General features: G+C 35.4%; 1 protein-coding gene across 1 annotated transcript in view; it reads right to left on the reverse strand.

The window, feature by feature from the left end:
• The window catches only part of ITFG1 (integrin alpha FG-GAP repeat containing 1), a 92194-nt gene that overhangs the window by 40632 nt on the left and 35812 nt on the right, over window positions 1-15750 (reverse strand). Inside the window, exon 10 of the mRNA XM_009320340.1 lies at window positions 3383-3477. Within this exon, the coding sequence (XP_009318615.1) occupies window positions 3383-3477 (95 nt within the window). The remainder of the gene's footprint in view (window positions 1-3382; window positions 3478-15750) is intronic.

A 15750-nucleotide genomic window follows, 5' to 3' on the forward strand; every position in this document is an offset into this window, starting at 1 on the left:
AATAATTCTCCTAGATTGCTTAGCTTTCCAGTAGCCATCCAGCTGTGCCAAAGACATCACGAGAAATATACTGCAGACTGACAGACATCAAACAAGATCTTGCCAGAACAACTCCAAAGCCTGACATGCCATTGCATGCCTCTCCGCAGCATAATTTTTAGAACCACAAATTCTACAGATGTGTATTTCTGATTGCTATGCATTTCATCCCAATGCATCGTACACTATCATGGAACTGCGTTAACTGTTTTTCATTTGGTTTCATCAAATGCCACAACAAACAAGCAGGAAGGAGAACCAGGTCCAGTTACTGTAGGCAAATATTTTTTGTGAGACAGTCATCTGATTTGTGATCTTTCAGATCTGATATCAGTAAGTTTAAAAAAAACCAAAACCCAACCAACCAAAAACTGGAAACGAATTCTTAGCTACACTCTTAACTAAAAAAACAACCGCACAAAACCCTACAGCAAAAACTGAACAGAGATAATGGATATATAGCATCTTCTACGTTTTCAATAATAGACTTGCAATCTCTGTTTCCCGTATATTCCCTGTAATTACCTACCTGTTCCACAAGGGATACCATCCCCTTGTTGAAACACATTCTGCACCACAAGGGCTCATTATTATTTCCCTCAAATTGTAAAGTGATTAAATAAACAAAAGGAATTGATCCTAGTCTGTTGCTACAAAGTTTAAGTTTATAATTTCTTGTGAAGATTAACTTATTTAGTCAAAGCTCAGAAGTTGGGTCATCTGATCTCACAATGACCATATTCAATGAAACAAAAACATTTCACTTCCAAATAAATATGGGAAGTAACATGTTTGAATAGATTTCTACCTGAAGGAAACATGCAACACATGGGAAAAACTGCAGACATATGAATGAAGATACTGATGTTTTCCACTGTTTCAGAATGGAAAAGATAAATGCTTTAGAAGAAAAAACTCCATCACCTATAGATGAGTCTAAGCGTGCAAGAAAAGAGTATTCTAGATATAATTCTTTAAAAAGGTTAGGCCAGAACAAGTCATTATTGCATGCCATTTGATACTGTCATTTTTAATTAAAAAGTAATTCTAAAAATATGCAGGGAAAATGGCTTTAAAGTTTCTAGGTAACCCTTAATACTTTTTAATACTTTTTTTCTAGCAGGGTAAGAATCTGTTGGATTCTTCACTCTTTAAAATAAAATGACAATATTCAGCTGCTAATTTTTAAATCAAATGTCATTATCTTGGCAATTATTTTAAAAGTGAAACTACAGAGTGAAATTGCTAAATGAAGTATAAAAATTAAATATACTGATCAGTATCAAAAGGGGTATGTTAAAAATCTGATGTATAAGTAATTAAATAGTTGGCCTCTGTCAAAAAAATGAAATAACGAAGGAACAGAAAAACTGTCTACGTGCAATGTTACTTCAGAGCAGGTAACAATAACAGACTCCGGCAAAATTCTGATATTATGCAAACTGACCCATATCTTCCTCCACCACTATTGCATCACTTCCTCCTAGAAACGTACCATGAACAACAGATAACAAAAACTTTTCTTTAGCACACCGTCCAGTCATCCGCTACTGTCAAGTAACAGTTTTGTATCCGAGTGGTAGATGCTATTTGTGTGTGGTTGATTTTCTACAGTGAAATTACTTTCGTTGAGAATATTTGTCTCAAATTTACTTGAGCAGAAAAACCTCAAATATCTTTTACTTCTTATATTATCAAGAGTAAGGAACTAAATTTAGAGCTAGAGAGCAGCTGTCTTTTGACATAAGAGCACCCCAACTACTCAACAGTGAAATGTAAGCAGACCTTTACAGCAATATAACCAGTGTAACATGCTTATCAAAAGTCTGTGTTCTCCCCTTTGACCAGAAAGCAATGCAAGTATCATGAATTGAGCATCCACTTGCTTTATACAAAGGCTATAACCTGTAAATCAAACTCTACTGTAATGCAGCAACACTGTAATCCACTGCCGCTATATTCTGTGTTCACAGGGAATTAGTGGTAAAAAAACCAAACCAAAACCAACCCACAAACAAGCAAACAGCATGCACAGGAAAACATGCATTTCTAGGAACAGAGATGCCAGGATTAGAAGGCTGAAAGAGACACATTACCAAGTTTAGAGTTACTTACTCTTTCTTACACTGATTGTATACTCCATCCTGGATACACTTCCTTAACTGACTGGTAACTGCTGCTTTCCTTTCCAATACGGAGTGATTTTCTCGCTAGTAGGAAAGTATGCTATAGCCTATCTAGAAGTTCTGATTCTCTAAATGAGAAAATCTACACCAAAACTTGGGCTGCAGACCGTAACAAGCACCACCTTATCATAGTATGCACTGTTCCTTCAGCAAACCGTACGTTCACCTATAAATTCTAAAATATAGATCAGAGGGTACTACTTGCACAAAAAAATTCTACTTTTAATTTGTCAGTAAAGGAATACTCAGTAATTCATAACCTGATTAGAAACATGTATGGCTTATATTACAAATTTCTGTAAGTACGCTACAGTGGGTTTTGCTGTCAGCTATGAGGAAGTACTTTATAGGTCACCTTGGCCTTTAGGTTCACATTGCTAAATATGAATTTAGTAAAAACATTTATTAAGGCATCAAACAAACGTTAGGTTAATTTATTGTAAGCTGTAACTTTATAATAAAGCAGGGCACTGTAAATACTTAAAACAGATTAGCACACATTTTAAAATAAATTAATGCATAGTAATCTATTACATGAATTATGACCACGTCTCTCAAAACAATAGTGTCATGAACAAACGAAGCTGAAATAGTTTAATAGAAACCCAATCCTGAAGATACGTAGCCTAAACAAGTCTTTATATATCATTTGGAAATTTCCTTAATAACAATCAAAGACACAATAGAAATAAGGGGTAAGAGGTGCAGGCTGGTTCAATTTTATATATATGTGTGTGTGTGTGTATATATACATTTTTTAAACTACAGAATAACTCCCTAACTTAAACTGAAGAAGCTTATTTGAATTAATTAGATCTGTTTCCAACTCTTAACACAAACCTTGTTTGTCATCTCGTGCTAGGGCAGTTATGGTGCTTAGAATGCAGTGTTTTGCAATCAAGAAAGTGACTCGTCAGAAACATCCATAATTTTCTTCTATATCCATTATATAGAATTCTAGGTATGCAACCTCTTCCACCAAGCCCATATTTTTTTAGATAGGTAATAAATAAGTAAATGGATAAAAGTCTCTCATATGCAATAATTACAGGTGAGGAAGTTTGATTTTTCTTTCCTGAAAAATAATTTTCCTATTTCATATTATTTCATAAAGCACAGTATTTTCCTTTGTCTTTGCAATTCCAAACTCTCAATACCTGATCCAATCCTAGCTTAGTTAAGTAGATGGCACTTTTTTGACATGTTGTATCTTCACAGACTGGTAATAAATGTTCACTTTGTCCGTCCCCATCTGTCAAAGAGGAAAAAAAGAATGTCAGCTTTCTATTTGCAAAATCAGAAACCCTGTTCGCAAGAGATAATCAGCTGTGAATAATTTATTATTTTTTCCAATGTGAAAAATTACATAAGATAAACTAGACCTTTTCAAAATTCTTAACTAAACCATCTAATTTGGGTCTTTTGTTTGAAGATTGTCTTTGATGACGTACTTTCATCTTGACCCACAATACAGAGAAAGTTTTAAATTTTACTTCTGATGAGAGTGTGATATATTTAGAAGAGTGAGTGCTTAGTAATTTACTCAACCCGTGTTTAGTTTGGAAGAAAATTACCTTTTATATAAATCTACCATCACAAATCTACCATACAAACTTATTTAATTTTCTAAACTAGTTTTAAACTCCTGTGCTAAGAAGAGTCATGAGTTCACATGTAATATGTTAACCTATATTAAAAGATAAAAAAACAACGCTGGAAAGTTGATTAACCCAATGGCTAATAAATTCCAGGTTTACAGAATTAGGCAAACCTGAGTAATTTACAGGTTTACAAAAATGTTCTTCAAGCACCTTTTAATCCACGTATTTCCAAAACCTTTAGTAGAATAATGACCTTTTAATGTTTAAACAAGCAATGTCTATTTGCATTTAGAATTCTGACACACAGAGCATATAATGGGGGTGTGTGTGTGTGTAATCAATTTACTGCTCATTATCTACTCCAGGAGAAATCCCTATGTTCGCATTTTGACCTTGCAGCCCTGCCTAGCATATTCAGAAATACACTGCCCTCCTACTAAGAGATAAGCCACAAGTTACCTTGTACGGGCTGAAAAGGAAGAACAGAGAAGTAGTTGAATGTAAGCAGCCAAAAAGCAGCAGCCAGAATTGCTGCATTAATGACTATCACTGCAAGTCCTGATTATAACCAAACTTGACTTGCTAGAGAGATCATATCCCCCAGCCCAGGAAAATTTCAGGGAATCTGATTTTCCAGGCTATGAAATCAAAGCTCATACTGTAATAAAAATAATAATAATAAAAAAAATCTTTCCAAATTGCCCCTTAGCCCATACAGTTCTGAGGAGCTCGGTATTAATATTTTAAGTGGATTTTGTCAAGTTGCTTGACGAGGTCTCCTTAGTTAATATGCAAAAACTAGATCATCTGCCAAAGTTACTGAATCTCTTATTCGTTTCCTAATATACTACTGACCACAGCCTAAATGCTCTGTCATACTTTACCCGTACTATAAGAAATGCTTTCTCAGCCTGCCAAATTGTATTTTTATGAAGCTGAACCTCCTTTTAGTGTGTGTGTATCGATCTATCTATGCATAGTTAAGTTTTCTAGGTCCCTCCCTTATTACGTAAGGAAGTCAGGAGATGTTAAGTAGGGTTATAAGGGGGAGGAGGAGTGATGAAAATATCAGACTTCCCCAAATATCTCCAAGCGATAAAGCCAGTCACCTTTAGTGGTTTCCTACATCCCATCTGCCTCATGAATTATCCTACCTCACCACTAAACCCCTCCGAAATTATCACAGCAGCTCTTTTATCAGGGATAAACAATTTAGGATGCCGAGTAGCCTAGGTGGTAGAAATCCAGTAAGTTTGCATCCAAGGAGATAGGAAAGGAAATTACCACTGAATAGAGGAATTAACATTGCAACTGTTGAATTTGACCAGTCTGAAATCAGCATCAATTTTTGAAGCTGTTTGTTTTCCTTCTGCATCATTCAAGAACAACAATTAAAACATGTTACTCACTTTAATTTTTGCTTACGTCAACTAGAATAAAATACTGTTTAGACTGCAGGCTTTTTCTAAACTTAAAATGGGAGAAACTGTTTAATTTGCAAATTATAAACTATGGAAATGTTGAAGGCTTTGCTAGAACAGAATTAAGTTGCAGAGATGTAGGTGTTCCGTGAAATAAAAAATTTAAATTAAGCCCTAATCTTCTAATCACATTTCTACAGAAGGTTCAGTATAAAGTCATTTTAGAAGATTTTCAATAATGGAGGAGGACAAAAAAAAAAATCTTCAAATACGAACTTATTTTCTTGCCCTTTGTTAGTTAGAAAGGGACAAGGATGTTCTCATTTTAAATTATACTATGGAGCAGAGGAGAATATAAAATGTTTGATTCTACTTAAATTGCAAACATTCATCTTGTTATGCTGATAACTCAGTTTGATAGTTTTGGTAATTGATGTACAGTAATATTGCAGTATATTGACAAGAACAACCTACGTAGCTCTGAAGAATAATGAAACTATAGGGCAGTAAAAAGAATGGAACTTTCACATAATTAGCTATGAAGCCACCACCTTGCAGATGCAATAATTCAGTACAATCGAAGAATGAATAGAAGGTAAATACGCATCAAAAACCCCCATACCTTTGCCCCTGCAGTTGAAAATAATACGATACATATTCCATATTAGAAGGACACAGTTTCCCCAATTCCTTTGACCAGAACCTACAGGTCCATTTATGTAACTTTTATTATAGGCTCATGTTTTCAGCTGCAATTTCTCTTCAATTCTGTGTAACATATATTTAAGAATCCAATAGTTAAAAATTAAATTTTTAATAGCACAATTTTAAGAAAAAAGTTTATTTTTAAAATAAATTTTGTCAAGAAAAATCCTGAAGACGAGGAGCCTGAGGGGCCATTCTTAAGCTCACCTAGACCTCAAATTATTGCTGTATCCACCCTCCAAAAGCTTTTCAGATAGAGATATCCATCTTATGAATACTGGACTGGTTTTTGTGGTTTTGTTTTTTTTTTGTGGTTTTTTTTGTTGTTGTTGTTTTTTGGTTTTTTTACACTCAGTGCTCAGCTGAATTTAAAGATAACAGAGAAATGAGATATAAACATATTAGTCCAATAAATCAGTATAATTACATTTGTCTTAAGCATAGATGGCTGAAACTAAATTTTAAGCTAAGTTCATGTGTTGTAAATTTTCAATTCCTTAAATCGCTTAGTATTTTAAAATTAATATTTTAATAAAATCCATTTTATATGGCTCTACAAAACTATGGCTTTACAGTACGACACTTTTATTTTGAAGTGATACAGGCTGTGGGGTTCAACTAAAGGTGACCACACAGTGAGGTGACTGAGGATGCTGAGCTGTCTAAAAGCACTTCCATTTCCTTCTCTCCTCAGAAGTGCATGGCTCGCATCAGCTGCTTTAGCTCTAGAATGTCTCACTGTGGAATCAGGTAAGAATTAGCACCAGCACATTGGAGACAGTAGAAATATGGGAGCAGGGAAAGGAAAGGATGAGCTTGGACCACATAAGTATTGATTTATAAAAGTGTTTAACATGTTGCAGAACTGCCTTCACAGTTGAGCACAGAAAAACTACCAGCTTCAAAATCGGGTATTATTTAGATTCTGCTTTCTAAGAGCACCTCCTTTAAAACTTCTTCATGTGGCTCCTAAGTGTAGAGTTTTCCACGCGTTTTGTATTCACTTTAAAAAAATAATTAAATAATTCATGTTGCTTTTGACATGGTACCTGATTTACACAGAAATTAATTCCTGACATTACTTGTCATACTGGACGATTAAAGAACAGCTGCAGGTATTTTACCCGTTATATGCTTAACACATAGAAAGATTATTTTTGAAAATTAGGTATTTATTTAGACATAATTAAAAATTAATATGTTTTATATACTGTGAACGAGAATTGTACCCATTATTGCTAACACAATGAACAAGAAGAACATAGCAAAGGAAAGCTGGAACAATTAAAGCATCTAACTTTCCAAGAAACATTTGTAACATTTACAGTATACATGATAACAGGCGCTTTATAAATCTGCCTCACTGAAGAACTTCATAACCGGTAGCATTTTTCATCCAGAAGAAAGGGTTAGGTACATATTCATACTGTAGAGCAGGCAAAACAAATTTTAAACTTAAAAGGCATCAAGTGAAGCACCAACAATGAGAATGTAGCTGGAAATAGGACATCAATGAAACAAGAGTATCTTCTGAGTCGTAGCAGAGTAGTTTAAGAAAACCCACAATTAGTTATATACTGTGTTACAGAAAAGTAGCAATCAAAAGAAGGAAAGCCCAACATTCTTCAACTCTGTCATACTATTATCTCTTATTTTTTTCTCTAGTTTTTATTTCTAATGCACATCTTACGATGTATAGATCCATCATTTACTGTTGAGGTTATTTGACCAAAAGTAATTTTTGGAAGAAAAATCAGAGATTGTCAAAAAATGGTAACACACATTTTACAAGTCAACTGCAGCAGTTACTGTTTTTGACAAAAATAAAAAAGAATAAGGATAAAACGCATGCAGAATATTGGCTAAAACTGTAGAATAATTTATTTAAATGCAAATCTTGCATCAATCTTTGTTCAAAAAGCCCAAGAAGAAAAAAAACCTCCCCCCAAACCAGCCCTAAGCACAAAGCTAAAGCAGAATCTGTTTCAATATCCATTGCCATTTTAAACTGTCCTCACCTGTAATAACCAGAAATACAATGTTTCCTGTATTTCTGAAGCTTTTTCGAAGGCACTATGTGAAACTAACAAATTGATGCAGCAGCTTTTCCAGTTTTGAAAGAAAAAAATTTATTCTTAATCCTTATGTGATTCCCACCTTGGAAGCACCCGCTGAAATACAAACGTTTGGCACCACTCTACTGATCTTAAGACCACACAAAACCCCCCCAGCAGCTGCTCACAGAAGAGCTCAATCTCACTAACAACAAACTTACCTCACACCTACAATGCTAACTCTTCTCATCTTCATGCTTGGTTTCAGTCTCAATTTAAATAAACATCCTTCAATTTTAACTCTAATCTTGAATTTAAATTCCTCCAAAAAGGAGGAGGAAGACAGAAATTAAAAAGGAATATCATTAGCACGGTTGCTCTAGTGCAATTAGGTATTCATAGGTGACAAAACATGCATTGGTGACAATGGCAGACCAGCTGAAATAAGCTCCACTAGTTTGAGATTTTAAAAAATGCCTTGCATAACATGTCTTTAATAATGTACTTCAGCCTAGGCCTACCTAGGAAATCTATTTCTGGAGATCCTCTGTAGTCTTCACTCAGCTCCAAGGGTCTACTAGTCTATCTTTCTATTACTGTATGGATTTTAAACAATCTCAGTTCAAATTGCTGGAAATCTCAAGGTTATCCTTACTTGTAATTTCAATGTAATTTGTAGCACTAGATGTGGCTAAACATACTCTAGACTCCAAATGTCCTTTGCTAGCACCACTCAACTTAAAGCATGTTAGACATACAAATAAAAACTCAACTCTTAGCCAGCACGTTCTCAACACACGATTCTGGCTTGACTGTGATACTAAAGAACTACATAGTTAATAAAGATCGAGTTTTATAGGCAGTGGAAAAGGCTAGAAAAAGAACAGTTCCACATACTCATCAGCTGCAAATCTGTACTTATGTCAAAATATGTAAAGACAAAATTAGCAGTCTTACGCCATCTAAGAATCTGTGAGAATCGCTACTTACAACTGCCTGTTCACTGTATTTCAAAGAAAAGCCATGGACACAAAGCCTTCTTTTCAACATTTTGCCCGTGTCTGCAAAGTGCTAGCAATCCAATTCAGAACAAGAGTAACCCAAAAGACACAGACCGTGCAGATCACTGGGAGCACACCTCATACAGAGAGATTGTATGAGAAAAATTACTTGCAGCTAGAGCTTTAACATTGATTGTGAATGTTCACACTTGCAAAAAAACATAGCTCAAAACTTTTCAATTTATTCTAAAAGTAAATTTGAGTGGGAGAAAGCAGAAGAAAATCTTGTAGATCAGGTTAAGAACATAATATTAAAAAGTGTTATGTGTTCAAAATGCAATACTAATGTACCGTAGCATAAGCACACGCTTTAAAATGAATGCAGAAATAGCAAACGGTGTCTCAGTGGTTACTCTGAGAGATTCATTGACCCTGAGGTCCTAGCATCTCACTGAATTGCACATCTACATGTAGATGTTGTGCTGTCTGCTAATTTGTAATGGTCACAGTAGAGTTTGCGTAGTTTCAGCTCTGACAGTTAAGAAATTGCTGTAGCAGGTCTATTAGGTTTTAGCCCTTTCAATATGAACCAGCTGGGTTATCATCTCACATTGGCATAGACTTTCCCCCTCCACACCCCATCACAAAAGGAACTTTGTCAATCCTGTCTGATAACTAACTTATCACCTACCTCTATCCATAATTAAAGAGAAATACATATAAAGTAACTAGGCTGAGCAGGCAAACAGGCAGCAGGCCCTACAATAGAGAAAAGACAGAATGTAACTCTCCACTACCAAATTGATTTTTAAGAAAAGACTGCTAGTGAATTATGAAGTTCTTTCACACTTTAAGAAAAAGTTACATACATCGTGAACTTCTTCCCAGACCAAGATATATCAGATACATGTTTTTAAAGCAAACATGCATATAATTTACTTAGCATGAGTAAACACAGGCAAAAAATACTCAATCCAAATCTTCAAATTCCTTTAAAAACATAGAAAAAGGTGTCAGAAAAGTGGTATTTTGCAACCAAGTTCAAGGATTATTAGATTCATTGCACACGCCTGTACAATGTACTTTCCAACATGGGCTTTGAAAGAAAAATGGAACCTGGGTAAATGACAAATACCATGATCACTCAATTCAAAACTGGTTTGCAATACAGCAAGGTAAAAGTTGTAGTTATAAAGAGAAAAAAAACTTTTGGTGGGTGTATGATCCAAATCTTTTTACTTGAAACAGCTACGTAGTTCTGCTGCAGTGTAATCTTACTTCTGCTCCTTTAAAAACAAAAATTGAATCAACTTTTTTTTTTTGAGATGACAGACTGATTATTATAACTTATTACAGTTGTGTTAAATAAAAAGAAATTTTTTTCTGGCAAATAAAAGTAAGCTCACTATGCAGGCTACGACAGTGAAAACAGTCTAGCTTTCATAATTCTGAACCTGATGCTACATAAAAGCAAGACACTTCATATACCACAAAGTCCTCATGCCTTGAGAACCTACTGTTCTCTCTTGAGAATACACATTCTAAACTAGCCGTGGTCCCTGCATTATTACAGACCTTCTGTCGGTGCAGTTTTCCCAGTTCCCTTCAAAAAGGTGAGGGGAAAAAAAAAAAAGTCCTCAACGTAGTACAATAAAAGCCAAGAATTTTTTCTCTGCTGTTGATTTAAAGTCCGAATAAGTATAAAGGCATCTCTTGTTTAATATAATATATCCTAATGAAGCTTTATATGCTTTTTATTTCACCATACATATAGCTTGCTCACATCTCTCCCTCATGGCTTTGCACAGTCTTATTCTCCTTTGTCATGAGCCTTTCATTTAAAGTTCTAAAGAATAGTAGGAAAATAAGGAGGAAAGAGCCCTGTTAGTGCTCGAAATAATACCCTTCTGGGGCAGGCAGGAAGACTACAACCAGTACAACTGAGTTTGATATTCCAATAAAATAAAGGTTTGTTTGAAAGCTGATTGTCTTAAATTTATCTTCTGAAGTAATAAGATGATTAGAATTCTTTTGTCACTCTGCCTTTAGGTGTTCAACGAGATGGTCATGACAGAGACAATTATCATAAATTACTAAGATAATGATGCATTATTAAAATAATCACTGTCAGCTGCTTTTAGAAAATGTGAATCACAACTTAAAAAAAGAGATGCAAAGAGCTTTTACAGATGATTCAAAATTCTGCGGACATTAAAGAAACCCTTACAACACTCTCCTTCATACTAAATCAATTCTGACTTTAAGTCTGTCTATATCCTTCCAAAGAATCCATATTCACACCTCCACTGCAAGAAAAGCACTTAAACACAGTGTGCCAGCAAACTGCACAGAGATTTCCAGGCTGCATGTGATCCAACAGTGCGGTCTTCTATCTTAAATAGAAAGACTGTATCAAATGTACTAACTGGAATCCAAGCAGGAAAAAGAAATTAGATTAAATACAAAATGAGACACCCCCCTGCACCCTAAACAAGAAGTAACACTGAAATTCCTGTTGTAGTTTATGCTGAAAACTACTAGTTCCAACTGTCTCATATTGTTAAAACAGAAACTACAAAGCCTGACTGCACAGCTTAGAATTATCTAATGTTACACATTTAGAAAGCTCATATGGCATCAAACCTTCACATGCTAACAAATGCAGGGGATAACACTAATTAAAGAAAGCCACTTGTGCAACTAAGTTTTGGGTTGACAGTTCTTGTTATGTTAACCATGAACATTGTCAAAGAAAAATTCAATCCTGAGGAGATGAAGTCGTTCAACAAAGAACGAATAAGGAAGTGGCATGCGCACTACTCTTCTAATTTTATTATTGGAAAGAAAGAAAAGTAATTCTTAACATGGAAGCCCCTTTGACAAAAATTAATATGAATCAACATCTATTTCTTTTCCAGGAGATGTTAGCATTTGTCAACAACATGTGAAAGAACTTGGCAAAATATGGGAAACAGTCATCCGTCCATCTGTGTCATGTGTCCCCGTCCCAGAAATGGACACTGCTTTGGAACAACATTTAAAACTGGAGTGGACAAAAATATCTCACTGTATCCAAGTCATAATAAAAACTTGGAGAGAAAAAAAAAAACAGAATTAGTGTTTATAGTTTGGAGGGAGTCAAGAATGCATATGAAGTTACTTAAGAGTACTGAGACCTCTTGTATCATATCATCTAAGGGTGAAGCTCCAGCCAGTCTCAGCCCACCACAATAGCACTCTCACAGGTGCCAGGACGCACCAAAATGCTCGAAAATATCTTCCTCTTGCAAAATTAGACACTTTAATCCCAACTACACCATTATTGTATTATTTATTATTTACCCTGTGCAAATTCAGGGAAAACAAGAACTGGTTTCGAAAAAATCTCTCTTGGATTTTCGATAATACCATTGGTACAGTTGTACCCAGCTACCATTTAGTGGCAAGGGGATGGGAAACAGTTCAGAAATGTGGGATTTCTGTGGATGTCATCAGGACAGATGCCTTAAGGATCAGGAAATGCAGCATTTTAAACAGCAAAAGGAACAATGTGAAATGATGGTATAGAAGACTGCTTACTAAATGATAGGGAAGAACAGTAAGGATGCAACGCACAGAAAAATAATCTCCTGAAGGGGTCAAAGATGAATTTGAAAGAAGAATTTGAGGCCACCATATTCAAAAGTTTCCTAGATGGACTTTATACAACTGCTTCAACTTAATGTCTGTCCTAATCTCAGATCCACACCATGACTGCAAAAATGAATGATGAAGTTACTAAGGCAGTCAGATGGGTGCAGTCTATAGAGCAACGCGATCTATTTACACTGAACATGAATTTACACTTTTTTGTTTGTTCGGGGTTTTCTTGTTTGTTTCCTTGTTTTTTTTTTTAACTTAAAGGAACTGCAAAGGAGTAACACTTACAGCTATGGCCTTAAACCTCAAAATACGGCATCTTTTTCTAGAAAGAACTGTCCAAAATGATAGAAATATAAAAAGTAGGACTAATACTAAAATGAAAAGGTATCACTGAACAGCATTACCAATGCTGTTACCAATTAACAAATAAGACAGATTTAGCCTCTAAATACACTTTCACAGACTCAAAAAAAAAGTGGCAATTAACTTGGTATGTCTCTATGCACTGCTGTTTCAGATGAACTGAAGTGCATCTGTTACTAAAACAACTTCTTCCTTATCTAAAGTCACTCAGAATTCTTTATTACCATCAGCTTTTATATCTTTTTCACCCAAACTGATCACAGTAAGAACAGTTTTCTGCATATGCAGAACGTCTCAAACACAGAAGTATTGTCTTCCTGCATCTTAAGGTTCTTAGAGAATCTTTTTATGGTCTACAGGAGCACTAGTACATTTTCACAATGCAGTGCTCAAAAGGCAACTGCTTTATAAAGCGGTTATTTACTGAAATGCACCATTAAAATTTTCCTTTGATACATAGTTACTACATCTGAGGATGCAACATTCTGAAAAGAAGAAAGAAACTGGAGAAATTCAGATGCTAAAACGAAGTTGATACACAAAACTAAAAGCTACAAAATTGAAATGCAACTGCAGGCAGAAAAGCAGTGCATTTAAAAAATCATCAGCTGCAGGATAATCAAAGTCTACTTTAAACAAAAATCTTTCACCAAAATGCATTTTGCAGTGCAATGAATGGCTTACCCCCCCCCCAAAAGTTAGGCGCTCTGTTATCTTGCTTAAACATAATTAACTGGCAATAATGAGCTATCATTTCCTACAAGAAAAATGATAATTTCTACCATATGTCATACAAGTAGTTAACATACATGAAACAGTTCAATTACTTGGTAGGGAGAAGAAAAGAGAAGATCGTTTTAGGATTATTAGTTGGATAACTGGATTTTAAACATGAGAAAAATTTGAGTTCATGTCCCTAAGAGACTTGGATAGAACTTTAACAATCCCAGTCCATGCTTTGTCAAAAAGTAAGCAAGTTTGCATAGCAGGAGTAAACACAGACTTCATAAATTAGGGAAGACCACACAGATAAAGACTCAGAGCAACTAAGAAAATAAATGGTGAGTAAACGATAAAGAACTGAGGTGGCATTGGCTAAATGCTACCTCGAGAATGTAAGAGTTGTGTTGTATTTACTTATGAGGATGCTATCAACAGTATGATCTAGTTTGGTTTCAAAAAAGCTATTTTTTGTTCTCTTTACATATAGGCCGCGACAAATTTCTTCGCCTAAACTAAGCAAAATCAGTGACTTATTAATCAAACTTTTACATTCTTAAATCAGATATCACAAAGGATGATTTATCATCCTTATCGACTAAACTAACTGAACCAATCATAGTTGAATAGCAGTTATAACATTAAACATTCCTGTAAAAATGAATTAATGGACTGTATAAACAGCACAATATTCTATGCTAATTGTTTCTGGATCACTCTTTTAAAGACATTTCATTAATCTTCAACGTAGCAAGAAAATAGCAGGTTTGTGTGTCCAAAATATGGTTCACATTCATCTCGTTACTAAAAAAAAAAATTGGTCATTTTCAGAGCATTGAAATCCTCTGAAATCCTTAAATTTCTTGAACAAATACAAAATTCTCCACTATTTTAAGTGACAATTATTAAAACTCCTTACAATTGCAATTATTTATCAGAATTCTAGCCAACATCTATGATTTCCTCTAAAGACAGTACAAGCAGATCTTATAAAAAGCCTCTGCTAGCATACAGTTAACAACAACGGAGGATTAATAATTTTTGCTATAGCAACCACTGCACTGCAATTACCATAGTGACATGAGAAGAATAGAAAAAGTAATAATGAAGAGCTCTTACTTGTTTGGAGCAATGTGTCAACCAAATAAGCGCAGAGTTCTCCAGTGCCCAGCTCTGCTCACCTTAATCAACTGAAACGCCATTTGTAATAAATTTATTTTTAAAAGGGCAATACAAATTTGTCAATTGTTCACTGTCCTTTAGAATCATAGAATCATTTAGGTTGGAAAAGACCTCTAAGATCATCGAGTCCAACTGTTAACTTAACACTGCCAAGTCCACCACTAATCTATGTCCCTAAGCACCACATCTACACGTCTTTTTAATACCTCCAGGGATGGTGACTCCACCACTTCCCTGGGCAGCCTGTTCCAGCGCTTGACAACCCTTTCGGTGAAGAAATTTTTCCTCGTGTCCAACCTAAACCTCCCCTGGTGCAACTTGAAGCCGTTTCCTCTTGTCCTATCGCTTGTTACTTGGGAGAAGAGACCGACACCCACCTCGCTACAACCTCCTTTCAGGTAGTTGTAGAGAGCAATGAGGTCTCCCCTGAGCCTCCTTTTCTCCAGGCTAAACAACCCCAGCTCCCTCAGCCGCTCCTCATGAGACTTGTTCTCCAGACCCTTCACCAGCCTCGTTGCCCTTCTCTGGACACGCTCCAGCACCTCAATGTCCTTCTTGTAGCGAGGGGCCCAAAACTGAACACAGTATTCGAGGTGCGGCCTCACCAGTGCCGAGTACAGGGGAACGATCACTTCGCTGCTCCTGCTGGCCACACTATTTCTGATACAGGCCAGGATGCTTTGGTTAGGTTAATATACCAATCATTGCTATCATGTAACGGAGGGGAGTGCTACTTCTTTTAGAGGTTCCAATTCAGACGTAAAGTCTAAGGTCTACCACATTACCATAAATATATTGATATATATACATACCTGCTTTTGCATATTTTTCCATTA

The sequence above is a fragment of the Pygoscelis adeliae genome, unplaced genomic scaffold (genome assembly GCF_000699105.1).
Source record: "Pygoscelis adeliae isolate BGI_AS28 unplaced genomic scaffold, ASM69910v1 Scaffold62, whole genome shotgun sequence".
Taxonomy (NCBI): Eukaryota; Metazoa; Chordata; class Aves; order Sphenisciformes; family Spheniscidae; genus Pygoscelis; species Pygoscelis adeliae.